The following is a 26,331-nucleotide window of genomic DNA, read 5'->3' as shown; positions in this document are numbered from 1 at the left end:
GGAGCCCTACCTGTGCTGTATGACGGCACACGAATGCACTACGGCTTTGTTTACGGAGGTAGTGGGTGGACCTCCTGTTAGTTTCCCAGGAAGGAGACTCATGCCAGTTGATAGAGCTGATAAATAACTGGGTACAGGGTATGAATTTGAAAAAAATCAGTCTAGTCATTTTCGAGAAAATCTTGATAGAAATTTAACAAAATCCATTTTTCTCAAGAATATTACAGAGCTCCTGCAATTTTCCCAGAAATGAGACTTAATATGTCAGTTGATAAGGTTTATAAATAGCTATCCAGAGTATAAATTTGAAGAAAATCGTTACCGTAGAGCCGTTTTCGAGAAAACCGTGAAAAATATGTTTTTTTTTGTCATTTTCCGCCATTTTGAATTGAATTTATTATTGTCGGATCCTCATAGTATATGACCTTAAGTTTAAAATTTCTAGTCAATCGGTTAATTGGGAATGGAGGTATCGTGTTCACAGGCATACACACACACAGACCAACACCCAAAAATCATGTTTTTGGACTCGGGGGACCTTGAAACGTATAGAAATTGGGGTACCTTTTTTTTGGAAAGCAGTACTTTCCTTACCTATGGTAACAGGGTAAGGAAAGTAAAAATGGAAATGAGGAAAGGTTATCAAAATACAAAACAGTCAATAAATGAATAGATTGTTTCATCTCTTCAACAGTTTACAATAGTATAACATTATGTGATATCATGAGCTTCCATCAAAAATCATACTAGATGAATTACTGCATCATTTTATTTTTCAAGCATTATGGATGAAATCACTCATCATAATTTTATTGGAAAGTAGTACACAGTACTTCTGCATACATTTTGATAGTTTATTGCATTAGCGAATAAAATATCGTCGTATATTAGCGAATATCGTCGTACACTTGCTTCATTCTTAGGCTGGTCACACACCGATTAGCCAAGACAAGATTAGTCACAATACTTCACATAGTAGCTTATGAAGTCATGTCTAATTGCAATGACTAATCGGTCACACACCGATTAGTCAAGACAAGACTAGTAACACAATACTTCACATGGTTGCTTATGGAGTCATGTCTAATTGCAATGACTAATCAGTGTGTGATGCGTCATTATTGCGACTAAACGTGACTAGTCTTGTCTTGACTAATCGGTGTGTGACCAGCCTTACATTTCCAAATTTGAGGGCTTATCATGCATACCGAGCTATAAAATAGCTAAATATTCTTTTTTTCTCACATAAAATAGAATACATTCTATTCCAAATATAATTTTTATTACCATAAAATATCTTTATATATAATGACTGTTTATTAATATTATGTTTTAACTTTACAATAAAACGCATCAAGCTGACAATATAATTCCCATAAGTTCTTATGGTGTTATTCATACTCACTCGACTGGGAACTCGACTCATTCGAGTGGGAATAGTCCTATTATATTTAATTACAATTATATTCGTGTGAATTATATTCACTGTCACTGTAGTGTACAAATCAAACTTCAATCTGCTATTGTATTTGCTAGTAATATTTTTTATTTATTTATATATCTAACATTCTCCACTAATAACCAAGAAAGATATATTTTGACGAATATTTATGCTGACTATAGATAGAAATAGTCTATCATTTCTATTAACGACAATTTTACTAGCATACTACCTATCAGGTAACATCTATTCAATTCATGAAATCTGTCTATGATAACTAATACCGGTAATAATAGTGTTACAGTAAGCACAATATTGAGGTAAACTGACGAATTTATTATTATCTCCTCAATTATTAAAAATTGGTTTACTAGTTTCTATTCTAAAATTTGTTCCTATTTGCACCGGGGCTTAGAGGTTTACTAATGTGATGGAAGTAGACTAGCGGCTGATGGGCTTAGGTTTAAAATTGGTTGATTATATTTTAAAATAGCCAATTTGTGTTCATTCTAAATCAAATTTGAAAAATAGTTGGTTTTATTTTGTGTGTATTGTTGATTGTTTATAATAATTGTGTAAGTAATTTATCCAAACCTCAAGTAAGGATTCTAGGTTTATTATTGCAATATTCAAATCTGGACAAGAACTACTGTACATGCTTTCCACTTCAAGTGTACGTGGTATAGAAATTATAATAGGTGCACTATTTAAATTCGTTTTTGAATAGATTGAACAAAACCTTTTCAATATTATTGTACTATATTAAATACCACAAAACAATATACTAATATCAATAAAGATTGGTAATCAAGGGCCTACATATGAGAGAAATTCCATCAGCAAATTGAATATCTTCATTGATTTACAAACATAACTGGAGTAACAGTAAAAATCACTGTATTGGATGAATATTTTTAGAATAGGCTGACTGGCATCTGACCAGAAGTGTTAATTGAAAGTGAAGATTGTAGTTTAAAACTCTAATTTATAGAATGTGCAAAAGTGAGAGGGGAATGTCAGTTCTACCCACGATAATTATTAGGAACCGACAAGTGTGTAGATATAAGATATACTTGGTAGGTTAGGTAAGTTACCTTAGAAAGGAATATACCTATAACCAGAGAAAACTCCTATAATTCTGTTACAATTCTCTTGTAATTCTGTGCTATAACCTAAGAGTCCTCACAAAACTATCATAACTCAATGTTCCTTCAATTTGCGACGTGCCACTTTATCTTTAAAACTTTTAAATTTTCTTCTACTTAAATTTATTTTCTACTTTTGTGTTTAGCCTACAGAATTGTATTCGATATTTTTCTATGAGAACATTACAATTCAACAAGAAAATTAATGTAACGAAATTAAATTAATTCAAGGTCAATATTATTGCAATGCGAGTAAGTAGTATCCAGTGAATGAACAGAAGTTTAGCTATAAAATAAGATAAAAACAGAGGAAAATGAAAAAAGAAACTGAAGAGTAACGTAATAATTTGTTTGATTTTATGTACATACAAAAACTTAGTTATCATAACCAACATTGACGAGGAACAACAATCTAGACTTGCACTAAATTCTGAGCATCGCTCGTGCTAATGTTGAACAAACATTAATGTCCAAACAATTCACAAATGCAACACTTAGGCGATTATAAAGGCTACTCCAAGTTTGAAATTATTCTTAGTGTGATTAATTAACCCGCTTAGAGCGAAGGTGAATGGTAGAGGTAGAATCTTTTTCTCTAACACCGCGCCAACATTGCCGTTTGTGTCAACCAACCCTGCAAAATAAAAAGTTTATTAGTAATGTTTATAACAGGAATTATAAATTAAAGTAACGAGTTAAGAAATAAATATCGGGGCACCGAGCTCCGGTCTGGAGTACAAAAGCATATGAAATTTATTACGAAAGAAGAAATTATAATATATTTATAGTTCATACAGAAAGGTTCTTTCTAATCACAGTGGATTGAGATTGATTCCTAGAGGAATGCAAAAATGTCTCTCACAAAAGCATGTTAAATTCTAATTCAAATCAGAGAAGACCATTTCAAGAAGATAGCTTATCAGATTGGTTCTACTGGAATTTATCAGGATTAAAATTTAACCGGCACTGATTGAATGATTACAAAAGTTCAACAGCTGAGTCATAATTTTGTCTCAGTTCCACACACATGCACTCGCTCACTCACTCCCATCCCATCATCAACAGACGACAAAATTTCCAGCTGTTTTTTCCAAGGACGTATTTATCCTTTTAATGTCCTTCAGCGAGTTATCCCAGGGTTGAGACCTAGTGCGATCGAATTGTTATATCATAAACCTACTTTCTTCCAAATTTTGTGAGAATCGTTAGAGCCGTTTTCGAGATCCACATACAGATATTATATAAACATATATAAGAAAAATTGCTTGTTTAATAGTATAGAATTTGCATGAACACTGCAAAAGTCGTCAATAAACTTAGGCCCCTATGCAGATACTCGGTTGAAACGGAGAAATGTCAGCTGTTCGTTTAAACCCCGTATGAAACACATTATGATGAATGTAACCATATCTATAAGTAAACGTGGTTTAGCATTGAACATAGTGTTAGCATATGGACCTTGGAAATTTAGTAAAATTACTTAGTATATAACTGTTCAAAAGATCTCTTTTTGATACATACTAAACCCTTTCATAGGTTGGATGAGTTTTACTCATAATGTATGGTATTTTATAAATATTACCATGTTTCTGATGAGAGAAAATCAATATTATAGAAATGAAATGTATTGAGAAATGCAGCTGACTTCACCAATATTGTAACCATACATGAGTGTCTATCAGGCCCTGGTGAGGATCGTTTTGGAGTATGGATCCATGGTTAGGAGTCCTCACTCACTCAAGCCAAACTGTTCAGGTCATTGAAAGACAGCAGAACAAGCTGAGGTTCTTATAAATTGAAAGATTTGGTAGGTCATGTCCCCTGGCGTCCCCAACTCAGTAATTAAGGGATCTATTTTCATTGGAGTCTCTACAACATCGTCGAGATAAAGCAACTCATTTGGTCATTGTAGGATGGTACTGTGAACTCTTCTACCTTGCTGGCAATACTGAATATCAGTGATCCATCCATCATTCAATGAGCAGAGTACTAACTTGTTAGTGGTGCATAACAGTGCATCATTTTTGAGGTCAGAGATTGATGAATGGGCTGAGTTTGGGTGTTCAGCTTGCTGGGTCCGAGAGAGCAAGGTATATAAAAACCAGGTCAAGACACCCGTTTTCCTTATGGAGCGGCCATTTTGTGGTGTTTTTATGGCGGTACATTTGAAAATCCAATCTGATTCAATTTGCTCGTAACAAAATTATGCATTATGCATTTTAAAAACCATATTCTGGGTCAGGTAATATGTAAATTCAGGTTTTCGATTTTGTAATAGTGAAATTTCAATAATAAATGGTTCAATAATATATTTATTCATCATTTAAAATTTTCTTATTCTTATAACATGTTATGATTCATAAGGCATTGGGACAATAGGCTAACCGCAAAAACGTTACTTTTATTGTTCGTCACAATTATTGAACTGCATTAAGGGAGCAACGATCCCGCAGTATATGACACGTCAAAGTTTAATCTAATATACCATTACTCATATTTCAGCACAACAGATCCCACATAACATACAATCAGTTGAAAGTTCAGTTCCTAAGGCCCGCCGCAAAGTAGACCCACACTAATCCAAGAAAAGCAACCCACGCCGTGGGATGTTTTTTAAACCATTGCTATAGAATTATTCATAATCAATCAGCTGACAAGTGGATTATTCATTGCATGTATTATACAGTTGTCTGGAGAATCTTAGCAATGGTTTACAAAACATCCCACGGCGTGGGTTGCTTTTCGTGGATTAGCGTGGGTCTACTTTGCGGCGGGCCTAATACTATTATTCTGTCGGAAGACTTTATTTTACAATCCAAAGCCAAGCAATATCCATTGAAAAATATTACAAATAACACATCATGTTGTCACGTTTTTAATTATATCCTTGCGGAGCAAGAATACCTACTAGTAAATAAATAAATTTGGGATGAAATGAAATAAACATTCTATTTATTAGGCGGAGTTAGTCCTATTACTCTCTCCAAGTCTTCTCTTATTAATGGTAATTTAGTAAATTATAAATGGTAGTTTTATGATAATTCCTTGAAGCTTAATCTAAGCAAGACAAATTTTATCAAGTTCTCTATGAGAGGTAATGAGAATGATCCAGCTATTGTGGGATGGGAGTGTCCTGCTACTGATAAGACAAAGTTTCTGGGGATTGAATTGCAGGCAAACTTGAAGTGGGATGGTCACATAGAGAAACTCCAGAAAAGGCTTTACCATGCTCTCTTTGCTCTGAGGACTGTTAAGTCGAATTCAAATCTCAAGACAGCTCTAAAGGTTTACCATGGGTATTTTCTTTCACTTATTAGATTTAGTATTTTGTTTTGGGGGGCTGGAAGAATTCAACACAAACTTAAAAATGCAGAAAAAAGCACTTCGGATTTTGGGGGGAGTGGGTCCATCTTTCTCCTGTAAGACCATATTCAAGGCACTCCGACTACTTACAGTTCCAGCGATATACTTCCTTGAAGTTGTTTCGTTTGTGTTCAAAAACAAAAATATTTTTATTGCTAACCGAATTTGTCATACTTATGAAACACGAGGTAAAAATACAGGATTATTCCAGTTCCCTATCCATAGACTGACTCTTCTCGAAAAGGGACCGTATTATTCAGGACTCAAGTGTTTTAATTGCATTCCCGAGGATATAAGGCTGTGTAGCAGCTATAAGTTATTTGTTTCAAAGATAATTAGAACACTGGTAGAGGCTTGTCCTTATACCATTGAGGAGTGTTTTAGAGCATTCATGTGACTCCATTCTAAAAATGACATGTTGTATGCCACTTGAGCACCGCTCAGAATTTGTGGCTTCACACAACAAAAATATAATAATAATAATAATCGTATTATAATTCAGAATGTCTGATAAGTCACTCCCTATTTTTATACAGCTATACTTTATACAGCGAATGAATCATCGATTCTAATGATGTTAAATATTTCGATTTTAATGATGTTTATAAATATTTTTATACTTTAAAGTATAAAGTACTTTATTCATGAACCAATTTTGTTAGAACTACATTTGTTAGATAAAGCACTACTTGAGGTTGTGTTTTTAACACCAATTTTCATTTGTTTCAGTTTGAAAATGCCCCCTCTATTGACTGTGGAAGAACGAGCAAAATAGCAGCTCGTTATGAGGTCTGGGGATCTGTGGTGATAGTAGGCTACAAATGTGGTGGAGGGCTGAACGAGGGATCCATGCAACACTGGATACAAAAATGAAAATTGCCACTCCAAATTACTAACAACAGAGAATGTCGCAGATGAAAGACAATCAGGGAGTGATTTTAACCATCAACGTCAAGGACAGCAGAGAATGTTGACAGAGTTCGTGAAATGTTCATGAGGAGCCCTAAGAAATCACTGCGTCAAGGATCTCGTGAAATGGCCTTTCACGCTACTCTGTTGCAACGATTCTTAAGAAAGATCTCAGTGTTTTTGCATCCAGTGTTGCATGGATCCCTCGTTCAGCCCTTCACCACCTTTGTACTAGCACTACATATTCCCAGACCTCATAACGAGCTGCTATTTTGGCTCGTTCTTCCACAGTCAAGAGAGGGGGCATTTTCAAACTGAAACAAATGAAAATTGGTGTTAAACACAACCTCAAGGAGTGCTCTATGTAACAAATTTAGTTCTAACAGAATTGGTTCAAAAATAGAGAAATTATAGCTGTATAAAAATAGGGAGTGACTTATCAGAAACTCTGTAGATTCATATTAAAATTGAAATGTGAAGAAAACCGAACTGACCTTTGAAAGAAAACTCTGACCTAGGAATATCAATTTGATAACCTATCGACGCAACCGACTCCTGCAGCCGTACATTGGTTTCGAGTTCAACACCAAACTGCAGCTGCTCGCTGGCGTACTGGTACAAACATAAATGGAGGCCGTTGCCTCCAATCGTCCCACTGCACGAGTAGTCGCTACCTGAAATATTCAAAACATAATAAATATTTAAATGAATAACACATTACAAATAAAAAACAAACTGCATACTAAAATACTCTGACGATGCCCATATGACCTACAGTTTTAAGCTGAATTAGCACACATCAGTGACAGTGAAAATATAATTCCTATAAGTTGTGATTATTGATACTTAATCAGCCGGTCTGAAAGGGAATAATTCACGTAGTTCTTGTGAAAATTATATTTTGACAGCTGTGTGGGAATCCATCGTTATCTGGTTTCATTTATCGTTTGTATGTTCGTAAAATGCAAGCTTATTGCTTGCACCTCACTTTCCGAAAAACCTGAATGATAATAATATTAGGAAGGCTCAACTCACACTTACGCGACTCAAGTCGAGAAGAGACTGCAGAAGAGACAGAATATTCTCGACGCAGCATGTGTTTTCAAATGGTGACACTCAGACCAGTCGATTCTAGTCTCCGCGACCTCACAACTGTGAAACTGAGTCGAGCGTCGACTCGACATGTTGGCCGAGCTTCGACTTGAGTTGCGTAGTACCGTGCATTTTCAACGAAAGTGAGGTTATGTTTTATGAAAGTGATGTTTTATCATTTTAGATAAGACAATAATAAGAATGAGATAAGACAATATAATATATATATATATAATATATATATATATATATATATATATAATATATATATATATATTCATAATAATTATTATAGAATTTGTTACATGCTAAGTAGTGACGAATTAGATCTTATATTTTTAATAGAGTAGGGTTAGAAAATGGAGTAGCATGGAACTAAAGTAGTGACAATGAGCAAGAAAGTCGTAAGGTCGAGAGACTGGAGTATCCTCGACTGGATTCGTACGATTCGAGTCGAGGTAGTGTGAGTTGAGTCTTAAATAGCACCACTACTAAGTCAGTCGAAATGATACGACATAATGTAGACAATTAACCTAGCACAATACTTATACTTATTTATAAAGTATTCGTTAAATTTGATGAATTGTTTACGGGTCCACATTATTCTCGCACAAGAAACTTACTAATTTAGGCATAATCAGCAAAAACATTCGTGTAATCCATTTAATTATTTTTCAATATAAAATATCAACTTAGTTCCTATTTTCAATTAATTTTACGCTTGTATACCAACTACACTCATGCCCGTTTGCAGAGTCGTCACATAAAGTTAAAAACAGGCGGTTAACTCATTTATGAAGCCATAAATTCACTTTCCGTTGCACAGATGTCAAAGTAAACTAAGGCTCCCATATAACTAAAAACGCCCAATTGGACACAGTCATGATTTCGTTGCTCAGTCGTCAAAAAGAACTTATTTATGTCTCCAATAGCTAAAAACGGTCTGTTAAGTTATGGGCCCGTTGTTAGTCATGCTGTTAAATCCAATATCTACTCCTGCCAAATGCATTTTGGAGGTTTTGATAGCTTTTTTGAAAGATGTTTACGAAAAACCATCTGTATATGAGTAAATTTTTTTCTCTCCCTATTTTTTGAAGTTGTTTATAACCTCCAAATCGCTAAATATGGTGAGAAATCTCGTCAAAAGCCATATTGTTTATCAATATTATGTGAGGTCTTTTAGGTCTGTTCACAGTGATGTCGATTGAAAATTTTCCCTATGCCAAGACATTGTTTGGATAGAAGCATGTACGGAAATGTACGGAAAAAAGTGAATCGAGCTGCAGTGTGACTTATGTATGATGCTAATTCGAGATATAGCTAAATAGGCCTCGGCAAACGACTGTGCAACCACCAACCATTTATGTCAGTGATTTTAAACTATGTCTCACATAGCTATGTTTGATTTTATGTAACGACTCTGCAACCGGGCATCAGATCAACATCTCTGTAGATACATATTTTCTTCATAAATGAAATGATGAGAAAGAATGGATAAAAAATGGTGCTTACCTGTGTAACGGGCACCGACCGACAAGAAAGCCAACTGGTTGCCGGGAATATGTGGTGACCGTTGGTAAGCCAGCTCAGCCCCTAAAGCTAATTGTGGAGTAACTGATTGCAGGTATTGACCGGCAAGAAGAACTGCAAACACAATAGAAAAAAATTGAATAACATAATTAAGTAACAGGAACTGCAATGACATCAATTTAAACCGTACAATGTTTGTGGGTTTCTGAATTCCTGGAGCTTCTCAGAAAGCTAAATCTTCCAAAGTGAGATAATCAAATAATTCATAACAATAGCTAATAAATTATATATATAATTCAATTCAAATCAATTTATTGCCACAGACAAACACTTTACAATTTGTATCGGCCACGTCAATATTACAAACTATATTAGAGATCATACAACAATAGCAATTACCTGAAATCTAGATAGACTCCATGTTAACATTGAAATATTCATCCACACTATAAAAACAGTTTTTTATAAAAAATTCTTAATTCTTAGTTTAAATTCCCTGAGCGTCAAACCTCGAACATTTGGTGGTAAATGGTTATAAAACTTTATAGAAAAGGCCTTAAAACTCGTATGGCTGGATTTTATATGGATGTGAAATCTAGAATTTCTCCCACTTAACAATAGATCATTGTGAGGCAGAGTCGATCTATCTTTCAAGGAGGAAATATTTCAATTGGATCTCCCACCAGAGGTTAATATTAGAATTTTTTTGTAATTATTATTCAACGAAGATCCTAAATAAATGCTGTAAATCAACCCGAAGACTTCTGCTACTGCAGACATTGACAACAGGGTTAACAGCTAGATGGAAATTCGATGAGAACTACTATCCAAAAATTATTTGCCAGCCCGGGAATCGAACCCGGTACCTCCCGATTGCTAGTCAGGAAATTTAGCTAGCAATTGGGAGGTACCGGGTTCGATTCCCGGGCTAGCAAATAATTTTTGGATAGTAGTTCTCATCGAATTTCCATCTAGCTGTTAACCCTGTTGTCAATGTCTGCAGTAGCAGAAGTCTTCGAGGTGATTAACAGCATTCATTTAGGATTTTCGTTAAATAATAATTATATATTAATTAGCATTTGAATAAATGCACTCTCTATTCAATTCCATCTGTATAGAATTGTTTTGCTTTACATCTAGGAGAACAATGCAACTTCTTGGTATATTTTCCAGTGACAACTCAAGAGTGTATGCAAATCAATAGAATAAAATGGATAAGGATATTAAAATATGATAGATATTCTTCAATGCTTGTCCAGTGATTTAATTTTGATTAGAGCATTGCCGTATGTCACAAGTTTTCATTTTTTCAAATGCACTATTTGTAGTATGTCACATCAGTTTTAGTTTTTAGTTTTATCCTAGGTCATTGCTGGATAGACTGTATCAAGGGTAATACATGTCACAAGAAAGTCGACATCACACTAACAAGAAATTCACTCAGGCTCCACAAAATGGATGCTCCACCAAGAAAGATTTCAAAACTGCTCGGAATCGTCTATTACTTCCACTATCCTTGACCCACTCTGGCAGCTTATTGAACATTTTGAATGCAAAGAAAGAATAAATCTTCTGAGTCCTTGCTAAACGGCATCTTGGCATGTTGATAAGGTGAGTCTGTCGGGTTCCAGAGCCATGTATCCCACCACGAGTATCAGCACTCCTATAGTGAGATCCACGTTATAATGACAGTATTTGATCAACTTTGGTTTTGCTATCCTTGTCTATCATTCGACATAACCGGTGGTACTATCCTTTTCTAGGTCCACAACGATGTTTTAGACAGTGTAGAAATATTATTAATTAATGCAGAGAATCGGCATCGCTATTCTTCTATCTTTATCCACTGCCATTATAACGTAGACCTCACTATAGCTCTGTCTCTGATGAGATTCAGACATTCAAGAATGTACTGATTTAAAGTAGTAAGCATTTTCAACTTTTTGAAAAGAGTGATCTGCAATGAGCCATGAATCATACAATCCATCATCCTAAATTATGTAACATTTTACAAAACCTGTCTAGTATCAATGAGAATAGAATTGATTTTCTAAAGTTGTCACATTTCGGCTCAACTCACACTTACGCGACTCAGGTCGAGAAGAGAGTCGACTCTAGTCGAGAGCATGTGTTTTCAAATGGTGACGTCACGGAGACTAGAATCGACTGGTCTGAGTGTCACCATTTGAAAACACATGCTCTCGACTAGAGTCGACTCTCTTCTCGATCTCAGTCGCATAAGTGTGAGTTGAGCCTCAGTCATCAATATAGGCCTAGTTATACCTGTATCATTGAAGATATCTGGGTTGCCTACACTTAAAGATGCTGTATAGTCGTCTCCTTTGTAGTCACTTACAATTTGGGTAACCATATACTTTCCACCCTGGATCTGTAATAAGAGCATAAATATTATTAAAAGAATATTAACTGTTCTACATCAAAAAATTTATGGTTTCAAAATTACTTCATTAAGATGATAATCGTTGAGATTATAATGATAGTGATTATGAATTATTATGAGTATGATGATTATGATCAAAGTGATCCTGATGATAATGGTTATGATGTTTATGATCGGGATGATTATTATTATGATCATTATTCTATATGAGTGGCCGTAGTCGAGTGGATTAGATGCTGGCTTTGTAATCCAAAGGCCCGGGTTCGAATCCCAGCCCGACCAAGATATTTTTCTTGGGCCACTCCCGTGTTTCGGATGGAAACGTTATTACGTCGGTCCCGGCTGCCTAAAAAGCAGTCGTTAGGTCATGTCAGAGGCCCTGAAAATGATCAATTGCGACCTGAAAACTCTGACACCAGACCTGAGCCAGTCAGGTCACACGATATTATTATTATTATTATCATTATTCTGATAATAATAATTAAATGACGATTATTATTGTGATTATAATTAGAATGATTGTTGATCAGGATGATGTTGATGATGATTATGAGTTTATGATTGCTATTATGATGAGATATTAATCATAATATTGATTATTGATTAAGATGATTATCATCAAGAATATGATCATAATCATTATACTATAATCATATTCATCATTATCGTCATCGCCCTCATAACGCACTTGACTAAAAATCAATACATATGATAAATTCTTTACGTATCTGAGTTATCTCCTTTTTAAATGTTTCTCTTGAAACCCTGATCCATATAACCTAATGGATTTTCAAACAACAAAGATATGAATAGACTGATTAATAAAAACAATACAAAACTTGTAGTACCCTTTTTTAAAACATTTTAAAACAATTCAACTAGTTTCGATCTACTTTGGCCATTTTTAAGTTAACCATTTCAACTTTTGGCCAAAGTAGATCGAAACTAGTCATTGAATTGTTTTAAATAAAAAGGGTACTACAAGTTGTATATTGTTTTTATTAATTTGAATAAAGTAATCCATATAAGTGAAGTGATTTTATGAAATGACTGTTATAACATGTTTTTTATATTGAATGATAGATGAGAAATAGAATCAACCTAAAACTAAGAAACCAAACAATCACATTTGCTTACCTGAGTATGAAGTCTTGAACGTAACCGCTTTCCAAATTGATTAACAATATTAGCGTTAAGATTCCCACTAGGATCAACATCTCCATACAAGATTGGATATGATTCGGTGTTGCTAACTTCATTCGGGCCGATGAATGTGGCTCCAAATCTGTATCCTGAAGGTGTAACTGAGCTTAGATTCAACGTGTGAGAAACTTGAAAATGACTGCTAAAGCCTCGACTTAGTAAGACTCTTGCTCCTTCAAAATTGACTGGATAAACATCTGAGAAAGAAAAACGAATAACAATTAATGATATTACAAGAATCTATCAACTCAAATGTAAAAGAAACATTCTAACCAAGTAAAGTCCATAGCAACGCCACAATTACTATAGTGAGGTCCACGTTATAATGGCAGTGTTTAATTAGCAATGGTATTGCTATCCTTGTCTATCATTCAACAAAGCAAATAGCGCTATCTCTTTCTCGCTTTGTTCTGTTGCCAGACCATATTTTAACAATGTAGAATTAATCCTATTATATTAAGCAAGCAATTTCTGTATATCTGTAAATATTTGGTTATTTATATTTATTTATGGTTATTTATGCCCAACGGATCTCGAAAACGGCTCTAAAGATTTTAAAGAAATTTGGAACATAGTAGGTTTATGATATAAAAATTCGATTGCAATAGGTCTCATTCCTGGGAAAACTCGCTGAAGGTCATGAGAAGGATAATTCATCCTTGGAAAACAGATGATAATTTCGTCGTCTGTTGATGACAGAAGATGCGTATGCCTGTGTGGGAGATCAGCTGTGTAATCAATCAGCTTACCGTATCTCGCGAGAAATCTAAAAACTTTAATAGACTCGATCAAAATAATCTGAATTGATGACATGACATCATATCATAATATTCAAAGTTAATCATTATTTCACAGTTTCAAGTGATTAGTGAGTGTTATTTTGTTATTCAATTTGATTTGTAAACAATCTAAATCAGAACTTTTCTGTTTTCAAATATTTGGACAAAAATTAGACCTGAATTCAAGTGTATGGAACATAACATACTTTTTGGACCATTTATAATGTATAAATCAAAATTCAGGGAAGAAACAGTTTTATGTTCTGTTTATAAATAGATAAATAACAAGCAAAGCTCGGTGCCCCGATATTAATTAATTAACAAAATATTCTATCTTAATTATAAAATTATTTGAAAATATGATTTTTTGCTTAATAAAATATAATTGATTATTTAAACGTGAATGAACATTCAATATTAAATAAATAGACCTGTATCAGCTATTCTCAATAGAAGGCATTGACAAGACAGATGATCGGCAACGTAGTTCTCCTATCTTTCTCAACTGCCATTAAAACGTAGACCTCACTATAGACTCTTGAAGGTCCTGAAGATGATTAATTGAAGCAAGTAAGGTCGTCTGTTTGACCAATATGAAATACATTGTACAAGTAAATTTTTTTGTTGTTCCTTGTTATTTTGATAAACGCTTACACAATAATATCAAGTGACCTGGCTGGCTCAGGTCTGGTCTCAGAGTTTTCAGATCGCAACTGATTGATTTCAGGGCCTCTGACATGAACTAACGACTGATTTTAAGGCAGCTGGGACAGACGACTTGACGTGTTCATCCATAACACTGGAGTAGCCCGAGATACATACTTGCTCTTGAGTATTATGACGCTATCGATCCCACAAGTGCAGGTAATGGATAAAGCAGAAATTATCATAGTTACGGAATAGTTTACATCTGTACATTAAAAGTACAAAAAGAGCCTTTTAAAATGTATTATTTGGCTTCTTACGCCAATGCCAAAATCTCGCTAAGTCACCGGCTGAGTCGCTTGCCAAATAGCAACACCATTGCTAGCATACAAGCATGTAGACTACATACAGTAAAAGCAAGCACTGATCTATTAGCTTTCTACACTAACACGCTTGTCTTCACTTGAAAAAAGGGTAAAAGCAACAAAATACAATAATATATAAATAGGAATAGATCTATAAAATCGAAGGTACCTAACATAAGATACTGTATATTAATGTAACTTCCTATGAAATAATAATCCTAGATACATTTTATTTATAAAGAATAAAAATTAATTATTTATGATCTGTTAAATAGAAAGCTTATTAATTCAATTTAATAGATAATTTGAAATTTTGCATAGTAGACTACTGAGTACTCAGTAGAGTACTGAGTGACCTAACCTAAAAATGTAATTTGTTTATAAGTATAAGCTTAATAATTACCTTTACACTTTTTGTGCAGATCTTCCATAGGTCCAGGATTTTCAATTTTTTCATTGTACAATTTTGGTTCAATAATTATAGGGGTTTCGACATTTAACGTCTCCGGCTTAACATCACCAATGGGAGGAAGAGGTGGTAGGTTGGGAAAGACGTCTTTTGAGGCAGGTTGACTAGACGCGAGTACATTACCCATTTTTACACCAGAATTTACCTCAGAAATTCAATTTACAACAAACAAATTATTAAATAGGCCGCGTAATATTTATTAACTACAATGAAATGCAAACATTATTGAAACACGTTTTCAGATGGCAACCATTGTTTATTCATCACCTGAACTGGAAAACTCACTGGAATACCAGTGCTTGCTAAATACGTAACCTAATTTTACAAAATACTCAATTCAAGAATATTTCAAATATAAAAATAAAATAAAGAATTGTCAAATAAAACATATAATTTACAGAGCTGAATAGTCAAATCTTTTATTAGAGGGCATTATTAATTTGGAAGTTGGAAGTAGTTTTGATGATGATTATCGATTGAACTGTCAATTTGATCATGTCATCAGTGGAAAATAAAAATAAAAATGGAAATTCTTTCATAATTGATAAGATAAATGCATTTCGATACTTATTTTCAATTATAATTATATAAAATATGTTGGTAGAAATATTTCGTGGAGAATATTTCAGAATTAGAAAAGTACTGTTAACAACTTTGTTGCTACAGAATATAGGAGGCAGTGAACTATAGCAAAACCCTCTTGGTTTCCTGTTCGAGAATTTCCTTTCCTGATTTGTAACGTTTCACAGACAGAAATATGGTGAGTTTTTTATCGTTTGACAAATAATTAATCTTACATTTTATACATCAACTTTTAATTCCAAAAAATTGAGCTATTTATTGACAAGTTTACACTCTAATTTTTAAAGTTGTCCAAGTGAAATTACTTATTGTTTGCTCACAATTTTTTTATAGGTTATGTTTTAGTTAGGTAGAATTTTTAAAAGTATTGTTTGAATTTAAGATTTTTCATAATTTAATATGTATTGTGTTTAATATGATCTACGAATTCGGTCTCATTCATTATATCTTAACTTATTAATCTTTGGAACAATAATAGATTTCTAACTTGGTTATACTTAGAATAATTATTATATTAGCACCCTTTTACATTATTTATAAAAAAATAGGATAAGAATAAAATTTATTTATTTAATTATGAAATTAATTAAATTAGAAAAAATGTTGGTACTTATACTTAGTTTTTTTCCATAACTGAGAATGCTTTCAGTAGATATACAGTATAACTTCTAATGGAAAATATATAGGACCTGTCAGTAAAATTAAAGAATACATTCTCCTGTATTCTTGTTCTGCAAATAAAAATGTTACTTCGTTTTTTCTGCCAATTGATTGAATTTGAAAAATAGCTTACACAAGCCATTTTATTAACTTTGTAGAATTTGGACTACAAATATCTGAATTTGAATTCTATTAGTTTTACAATGCTATATTCTTGAACTTTTTCATAGGTGAATGTTCCGAAACAGAGGCGTACTTTTTGCAAAAAATGCAAAGTACACAAGCCACACAAAGTGACACAATACAAGAAGTCCAAGGAAAGGCATGCATCACAGGGTAGGCGTCGTTACGACAGAAAACAGCAAGGTTTTGGAGGTCAAACAAAACCTATTTTCAGGAAGAAGGTAAGTCACGTTTGATTAACCTTCGAGACGTGACCCTGGGTCCTAGACACCCGGGAAATTTTGTTTTAGTTATAATTTTGCTTGTGTTCTCTCTACTGTCTATTGTGACCCATATAAATTCATTTCAGTAGCCACTTGAACTTGATGTAAAGTGTTAGTGCTCCCTTGACTTTTTGTTTTCGTGAAATGACGCTTTTGGGTCCCTGGGACCTGAGGATCATGAGTAACGTAACTTTTTCATTTTTTTTCAAATGCACATTTTTATGCAATAGTGATTAAATTTAAGCAGTCAATATGTACATTTTGAACAGAGACTACAAAAAATGTACAAATTGACCTATAGATCTCCATTTCAATGACATAGCCCAAGTGATGCTGGAAATAAATTCATCGTTCAAGATAAGAATACCGTACTGACCCTGAGTAGGGTGATAGTGGAACCAATGAACTTCATGTAATCCCAGTTATTATTGTGAGGTCCATGTTATAATGGCAGTGAAGAAAGATAAGAAAAAAAACGTTGCTAAGTCTCTCCATTTTGCCACTAAGTGTAGGCTACACAGCTGTTACTCAATTCAACCCATTGAATTCGATCTAATAATAAATCATTCCCTTGATAAAATAATCAATTATTTAAATGTCAAATTAATCAAGAAAATATATATATATATTTAATTCGATTCAAAAATTTGATTTTTATTTTTATACAAACCTGAAATGGCGGCTTATTTAAAAAGCTGTGATACACCAATCTGAATTTCAAAACAACAGAAATTAAGTTATTTTGTAGGTATTCTATTCCAATTTCTTTTAATAATAATATAAAAATAGAAATCCTATTTAAAATAAGTAATTTCAATGGAAATAATTCTAAAATAACCAATCAATACTATTTTTACCGGTACGAGTAGGTCTAACATATACGGGTAGGCTAAACTGAAGCATGGATGAAGTCTAGGATGGTTAGTTATCAACTTTTTAAATGTCATTTCAGGTATTTTAATTTGTGTTTCTCATACGGTAATGTCTAAAAATTCTAAAAATTATTTCATTGTTTCAAAAATACATTTTAAATCAATTATACGGCTTGTGTACTAAAGTATTTTGATAGAGTGAAGAAAAAAATGGCGGCTGAGATTTGTTTGTATACTTTTGTACAGTTACTGTCAAAAGTAATAAAATATTCTGGCAAACAGACAACATTGCAAAGCTAGAGAGAGATAGCGCTATCTGTTTTGTTGTATGATAGAAAAGGACAGCAACAGTATTGTCAATCCTATACAGCCATTATAACGTGAACCTCACTATAAACCTCTTATAATAGTGAAATTTATATGACCTTATTTATTTTTCATGTTTCGTGTTGGGATTTATAATAGTTCATCACTATAATTTAATAAGTTTTGCAAAGATTAATGAGTGTACAAGCCCAACTCGGCTCGGGAGAGCCCATCCACTCGAGCGAGCCGAGCCAGAGCCTCCGCTCGAGCCCGGCTCGGCTCGGGAGAAATCGCCTCATTCACGGCGAGTCCCTCAACGTCAAGCCGAAACGAGCCGGGCTCGCGAGCCGAATCCTTAAGTGGATGGGGCCCTTTATGACTAGGCTGCTACATTCTTGTATGGCATATGCAAAATTACATGAATAAATTGTGATTCCTTTGAGTAGAAATTTATAAAATCGTGAACAATAAAACCTAAGAATGAAAATATTATTTTCTATTCATTAGAACTAAATTGGATAACACAAGTAAAGAATTTGAGCATACTTGAAACAAATAGAAAAATGAAATATGATATTTGAAAATATTAAATAAAATACAATAAAAAAATTGTAGCAGCAGCTGAGCCAAATAATGGAAATTGCATACAGTTTGAAATAAGTTTAATACTCTACTCCAAATTTTATTATTTGAATCTATATTAAAATAACCGGCTAAATCGAAATTTCTCCCATCGCCTTAAAAATAAGTTTCTGTCATGGTATTACTCGAATGCCATGCATAGTAAGTATCATTAAGCCCAGTCAATACATTATTTAAACATGGCCAAGCCGGGTACTGTACAAGAATGCATTGGAATGATGTAGTTCTATCCTATTCCCACAGAAATTTTATTTTCAGTGCACTCTTAAGTCGTTGTCGTTCCTGATTTAAACATGTAACTTACAAATGTCGACTGAGCTTGTTTAGGCAAACTTCATATTATTTCAAGCAATATTGATATAACTGCTTATATAAAAGAAAGGATTCAAGCAGCTAATAGGGCCTACTATGCCAATGTTAGATTATTTAAAAGTAAGTTGGTCGGCAGGAGCACCAAGATAACAATATATAAAACATTGGTGCGTCCAGTGACAACATATGCGGCAGAAACTTGGGTGATGAATATGGCTGACGAAAATGCGTTAAAAATCTTTGAAAGATCCATACTAAGAAGAATTTACGGTCCCGTTCAGATTAATGAGCAGCAATGGCGAATAAGAAAAAATGAAGAAATAGAAGAATTAATCTGAGAAAATATAGTACGCTTCATTAAGGCCCAAAGAATAAGGTGGTTGGGGTATGTGATGAGGATGAGTGAGGCTAGAATGCCCAAAATAGTTTTTAATAGCAAGTTGCACATCAGACGAACAGGCCAAGGAACAGGTGGGTGGACCACGTGATGGATGACCTGAGAAAGATGGGGGTGAGAGGATGGAAGGAAAGAGCCATGAACAGGGAAGAATGGAGGCGTGTTGTGAAGGAGGCCAAAGCTCACCTAGGGCTGTAGCGCTGGATAAAGAAAGATTGATATCACTGATTATTATATTAGGCCTATAACTATATTGTCTATTCGGCAATATATATTAAAAAATAAATAGGGAATTGAAAGTAATATTCAACTGTTTCCCAAAAGTGTGTAATACAGTAAAATTTACTTGAAAATAACATAATTATTTATAAGTAAAATGATTAATTCTCTATGAATTACAAAAATACTTCCCATTAACCAAAGCTGCTAGGATAATCAAGATATGTCACATCCACCTAATCTATTTACATCATTGTAACACTGAATGAAAAATACGTACCATGATGTCTTTTTCTTCAGGGCTGCTTTTAATATAAATGAAAATATAAAAAGTATCCTAATGTTCAAATTGTTTTTGTTTACTGAAAAACATTTTTTATTATTTTTGAGTTGGAAGTCTCCACTTTTATTTTATTTCAGTAGTTTTCCATTGCAATTTATTGTCTCTTTCCGTGAATTTCACAGTTTCTGGATTTCAGTATTTACCAATGTGGAAGTATTGGGATGTGCGCATCTCTCCAGAGATTTTAATAATTTAATTGGTTCAATAGTAAAATTTTATCAGACCCACGTTTTGAGCATCCACTCAGCCTGGACTATCGGCTATTACTTGGGAACGTTTTAGTTGTGTCAATTTTAAATTTTTCATTTTCTTGTTTTCAGGCTAAGACTACCAAAAAGATTGTGTTGAGGATGGAATGTACCGACTGCAAGTACAGGAAGCAAGTGCCTCTCAAGCGATGCAAACATTTCGAACTTGGTGGCGACAAGAAGAGGAAAGTAAGTAAATCATTCCTTTTTTCCCATATAATTTGTTCTATTCATGACTAGCAGGTAACCCGTGCTCCGCAAGGGTCTATTTCAAAACTTTACAAACTGAAAACTAGAAGTAATGTTATCTTGGTAAATTGAAAATATGCCTATAACCATCCTCGGTTAATTTAGAATTTCGATGCAAAATTTCAAGTTGAGTAAGTTCATTATAGACGTGATGATGTGTCAAACATAATTTTTCTATCCCGTAAGTGTATAAGTCAGTTCTTTCCTTTATTATAGTACTAGCAGGTAACCCGTGCTCCGCAAGGGTCTATTTTACAAACTGAAAACTAGACGTGATGTATCTTGAAAAATTGAAAATATGCCTATAACCATCCTCGGTTAATTTAGAATCTTGATGCAAAATTCCAAGTTAATCAGTTGAGCAGCTCAGACGTGATGCGTCAAACATAATTTTCCTATCCAATCAGTCAGTTCTTTCCTTTATTATAGTAGCCTATAGATTGGTTTGTATGTTTGATGTTTTAATCGATTGTCAAGCTGCAGGTTGATTGATAAGTCAATCAACATAGTCAATGTAGACATGACTGATGCTTTCAATTGTACACGAAGCGTTTTCAAACAATTCGGCAGGGCTGGAAGCTCTCCGATCGGCTGATTATCAGCTGATTCCCGAACACCTACCCCATTTGAGAGCTTTGTGCCCTGCCGACTCGTCTGAAAACGTATCGCCCGTAATAAAGCGGGATAAGAAAGGTTATGATGAATCATCACTCATTTTCTTAATAATGATTGATGGATCATTACTGTACTTATTTTCTTAATAATGATTGACTCATGAAAGTGCGCTGTGCCAAACTTGATTGATTATTAATATTCTACTATATTAAGATTCACTTTTATAGTCACCAAAAATTATAGAATGGCAGAGTTGCCAATTTCCTGTTACTACCGCCTTCTGTTAGAAGTGATTCCGGTATATCTGATGTAATGTATTAATGTTGATTCTTGGTTATAATAATCAAATATATTTTATTAGTCAAGAAAACATATTTTTATGATTTAATTATAAATGTTAATAATTATTATCTTGGTAGTTTTTTATTTTTTTCATAGCCAATAGACAATTGGGTGTAAAGGTAGGCGCACACAGATCGTCATATTTATCAATTATAAATGTTGATAATTATTATATTGGTAGTTTTTTATTTTTTCCATCGCCAATAGATAATTGGGTGTAAAGGTAGGCGCACACAGATCGTCATCGGACGATTAGATTTGATGTATTGTTTTCAATTGGAGTATCCGCATCGTATAGGTATGCGCACTCCAATTGAAAACAATGCATCAAATCTAATCGTCCGATGCGTGCCGTCCGTCAGATGATGATCTGTGTGCGCCTACCTTAACAGTGCGGATTCGGAAAAGGATAGAGCTATCTGATTTGTTTAATGATAGACAAGGATAGCAAACCAATTTTAATTAGACAGACAGATAGACAAAATATATTTATTTAAAAAAATGCAATTTACAAAGTAAAAAACTCATGTACTCATTTTCAATATTAACCAAGAATAAAAGCAATAAGCCAAATAAATCTTTAGAGAATGGTCTGCATGGGTGCGCAAACCAGAGTAATGTACTTATATTTTTATGTGAAGTGGATATAAAAACATGAGGGTGGCGTCTCAGGCTGGTTGTGCCAACCGCTATAAGATAATTTATAATAAGTAAGATGATGGAATTGTTTGGTAATAGAGAAACAGCCTAGTAATAAGTCTAGATGTTTTTCAATGACTAACATTGAAAAATAGCCCCGTAATACTTTCAGTATTTTCACTTTTGTACAGAGTGTTTCAGAAGTAATGTCGATCATTTTTGGGTATTGTTCCTGAATGATAGGAGACTACAAATGTCGTATTTTAAGTGTCCAAAACTCAGCGGTTATCCTTATAGCTGCCAGTTTGTTTTTTTTTTACACTTAAGAATTTTCAACTCAAGAACGAAATAATGTATTGATCTGAAATTTGGCATGAATATTAATTTATGCTATAAAAATTCAACTTTGAAAAATGAAAAATTTTCGTTTTCGATGTAAATTTCAAAATGGCTGCCATTTTAAATTGTTGACTACAAATTTCACAAAGACCTTTCGGTTTACAGAAAATTTAGAAGAGATAAAACAGTTAGCAAAATTTATCAAGATGTCAAGGAATTATTATTTTTTGAGATTAGTCAAAGAATAACAGAAAAATTAATTTTTTCGTACTGCATGCATGTCCATTTTACACCATTCAAACATCAATTTTGAATTTTTTATTCCAATTGTATTTAAGATGAAGCTTTGAAACTCGGTATGGCTCCATATGGCCATACATAGCATACGATTTTCAATGTTTTTCAGCTGATCTTGTTTGTCTTGTGCATGCATGCAGTATGGAAGAAAATAATTTCTCTGTTATTCTTTGACCAATCTTAATAAATAATCTATCCTTGAAATCTTGATAGATTTTGCTAACTTTTTTGTCTCTTGTAAATTTTCTGTAAAGTGAACGGTCTTCGTGAAATTTGCAGTCAACAATTTAAAATGGCCGCCATTTTGAAAATTTTTCATTTTTTAAAGTTGAGTTTTTGTAGCTTAAATATTCATGCCAAATTTCAGATCAATACATTATTTCGTTCTTGAGTTTAAAATTCTCAAGTGTAAAAAACAAAATGGCAGCTATAAGGATAACCGCTGAGTTTTGGACACTTCAAATACGACATTTGTAGTCTCCTATCATCCAGGAACAATACCTTAAAATGTTCGACACTACTTCTGAAACACTCTGTATATTACTATTATTCAAAAATCCTTGACTAAAGCATGTTTTGTATTTTATTACAATCACCACTTTCGCGTTAGGTAATGGAATCATTTAGTTTTATGTTGATAAAAATGTTTGATTTGCATTTGTATTTTATTATGACTGATCATTCCGTTTTTTTTTCAGGGACAGATGATCCAGTTTTAAGCTGAAAACTTCCAGTTTTGTTTATTTTATAAAAATAAATCTAGGCGATTCTGTCTAAATGGTATTTTTATTTTCTATGCCTAGCTCCCCACAAAATGTATGTTGGATCAAATAAATCTGAATTCCTGCACAACAGTGACATTGCTCAATAAAAATATAATTATTATTAATTCTAATGGGATTGTTTATACTCGCTCGGCCGGGCTGAGTGGGAATAGTCCAATTAAAAATATAATTATATTTAAATTACTTATGGTAATTTTATTTTCATTGTTCACCGTCACTGATATGTAGGAATGTCCAGCTTAAGTTATCCTCAACTTGAATGCACATAGAAGAGATGGTGAATAGTATTTTTATCAAATCGCCATTATAAATAAACTAAGCAGTGAGCTAGAATTCAAGGGCCGGTTTCCGAGGCCTGGAAAAATATTGAGGTTTTTATGGTCCCTGTAGAAAAAATAATTTTGATCAGTAGTTTTTTACTTTCCTTGTCCTATTATCAAGGGTAAGGAAAGTATTGCTTTCCAAAAAAATTAAGGTACCACAATTTCTAAATTTTATGTTAACATACTTTGAGGGTTATGTTTTTCTGTAATGAACAATGAGGAAATGTCACCTCCATGGATAACCCATTCCATGGAGGTGACTTAAAATTCAATAAAATTTTGAAGTTTTAACAAATTTATAAATTATCAAAATTGTACTCATTGACATACTTTGAGGGTTATGTTTCTCTGGAAATGAACAATTACTCCAGTCAAGGAAAGGTTATAGAGGGAAAAGTTTTGAAGACATTTTTTTGACCTCACAGTTCTGTTAAGGGTAGTAAGGAGATAAACATATCAAAAGTCCCCACCCCTACCCCCTGAACCATCGTGAACCACACAGAAAAGAAGTATCTCACATTTGGCAAAAAATATGATTCCAGATTAGTGTTTCTCGCATGAAAGACCATTTTATGATCGCAAAGTTTGAGCGATTTACATTTTTCACAAAAAATTGATTGGAAGCATCATGAACCACACAGACAAGAAGTATCTCAGATTTGGCTGAAATTTGATCATATCTCCTGAACGGTAAGGAATTTTGCAAATATGATTTCAGATTCGTGATTCTCGCATCAAAGACCATAAGATCACAAAGTTTTGGCGATTTTCATTCTTCACAAAAAATTGATTGGATCATGGAAATGACCATCGTAACATGAAATTTTTAAATGGTCATATCTCCTGAATGGTAAGGAATTTCGCCAATGTGATGACATTATATTGTTTCTCTCGTCAAATATTAATTATATCATTGCTGAGAGTTTTAGCGATTTTAATTAATTTTTGGATTCATGAAAAATGTTGCTTTTTTCTGCTGTGCTGTTTTAATTCTCATCCAATACAAATGAGCTCAGTAGTCACAAAAATCCTGAGAAATTTGAATTTCCCGCTCAAATCAGTCCGTACCTCTTGCATGTTTCTGTTGCCCTGGTAGTATTTTAGTTGGTTTTAATTCTGTAACAGGGATTCAAGACACTTGAAGAGGTAGCAGGGTTTTCAACGCCTTCCAATGCAAGCATAGGCAACCCGCAACACTGATCCAGTTTGTGTACCTCTTGCATGTTTCTGATGCCCTGGTAGAAATCTGGTCATTTCTAATATGCAAATGAGCTACTATTTGAGCGGGAAGTTCAAATTTCTCATGATTTACTTATTTGAGCGGGAAATTCAAATTTCTCACTATTTATACTATTTGAGCGGGAAATTCAAATTTCTCATGATTTACACTATTTGAGCGGGAAATTCAAATTTCTCATGATTTACTTATTTGAGCGGGAAATTCAAATTTCTCATTATTTATACTATTTGAGCGGGAAATTCAAATTTCTCACTATTTTTACTATTTGAGCGGGAAATTCAAATTTCTCATGATTTACACTATTTGTGCGGGAAATTCAAATTTCTCATGATTTATGTGACTACTGAGCTCATTTGTATTTTAGAAATGTAACAGGAAGTTAAAACAGCAAGTGGTAACTGAGGCATTACGGATTAATGCTTACACACATTAAATACTATATGTGTTTAGTTCAGTTGATAATGTATCTTTATTTTCAATTTCATCAAATGTAAGACTTTAATTTGGTACCAAAATCAAACAAATCCGACCATCCTTTCGGAGTTTCCAAGATAATTTACGTCATTTGAATTCTGAAAACAGACGAAAAAAATTACAATATTGAATATATTTAAAATATAAAATTACAATATTGATTGTAATCATGGTCTAACTCTAAACCATCGTGAAACAAAAAGTACGGTATCTCACATTTGGCTGAAATTTGGTCATATCTCCTGAACGGTAAGGAATATTGCAAATATGATTCCAGATTCATGTTTTTCGCATCAAAGACCAAGAAATCACGGAGTTTGATCGATTTTTATTTCTCACAAAAAATTGATGAAAATCATAGACTAACCATCGTGAACCACACTAAGACAAGAACTATCTCACATTTGGCTGAAATTTGGTCATATCTCCTGAACGGTAAGGAATTTTGCAACTATGATTCCAGATTCGTGTTTCTCGCATCAAAGACCATACGATCACAAAGTTTGAGCGATTTTAATTTTCACAAAAAATTGATTGGAAGCATGGACTCGTGAACCACACTGAGACAAGAAGTATCTCACATTTGGCTGAAATTTGGTCATATGAACGGTAAGGAATTTTGTAAATATGATTCCAGATTCGTGTTTCTCGCATCAAAG

The 26,331-nt window shown here is 33.5% G+C and overlaps 2 protein-coding genes across 2 annotated transcripts; one reads left to right on the top strand and one right to left on the bottom strand.

The window, feature by feature from the left end:
- Positions 1–2,914: 2,914 nt before the first annotated feature.
- LOC111054422 (mitochondrial import receptor subunit TOM40 homolog 1-like) lies at positions 2,915–15,839 on the bottom strand. Its single transcript, XM_039429162.1, has 6 exons — positions 15,277–15,839; positions 13,019–13,281; positions 11,764–11,869; positions 9,463–9,594; positions 7,353–7,532; positions 2,915–3,220 (listed from the first exon to the last, which is right to left on the bottom strand). The coding sequence occupies exons 1-6, from the start codon at positions 15,467–15,469 to the stop codon at positions 3,081–3,083; spliced, it is 1,014 nt and encodes a 337-aa protein (XP_039285096.1). The 5' UTR covers positions 15,470–15,839; the 3' UTR covers positions 2,915–3,080.
- On the top strand, positions 15,817–23,628 carry LOC111054421 (60S ribosomal protein L44). Its single transcript, XM_039429163.1, has 4 exons — positions 15,817–16,102; positions 16,815–16,988; positions 20,442–20,558; positions 23,549–23,628. The coding sequence occupies exons 1-4, from the start codon at positions 16,100–16,102 to the stop codon at positions 23,567–23,569; spliced, it is 315 nt and encodes a 104-aa protein (XP_039285097.1). The 5' UTR covers positions 15,817–16,099; the 3' UTR covers positions 23,570–23,628.
- The last annotated feature ends 2,703 nt before the right edge of the window (positions 23,629–26,331 follow it).

The sequence above is a fragment of the Nilaparvata lugens genome, chromosome 5 (assembly GCF_014356525.2).
Source record: "Nilaparvata lugens isolate BPH chromosome 5, ASM1435652v1, whole genome shotgun sequence".
NCBI lineage: Eukaryota > Metazoa > Arthropoda > Insecta > Hemiptera > Delphacidae > Nilaparvata > Nilaparvata lugens.
Note: the sequence above shows the minus strand (reverse complement) of the source record. Positions and strands in the feature narration are given on the sequence as shown.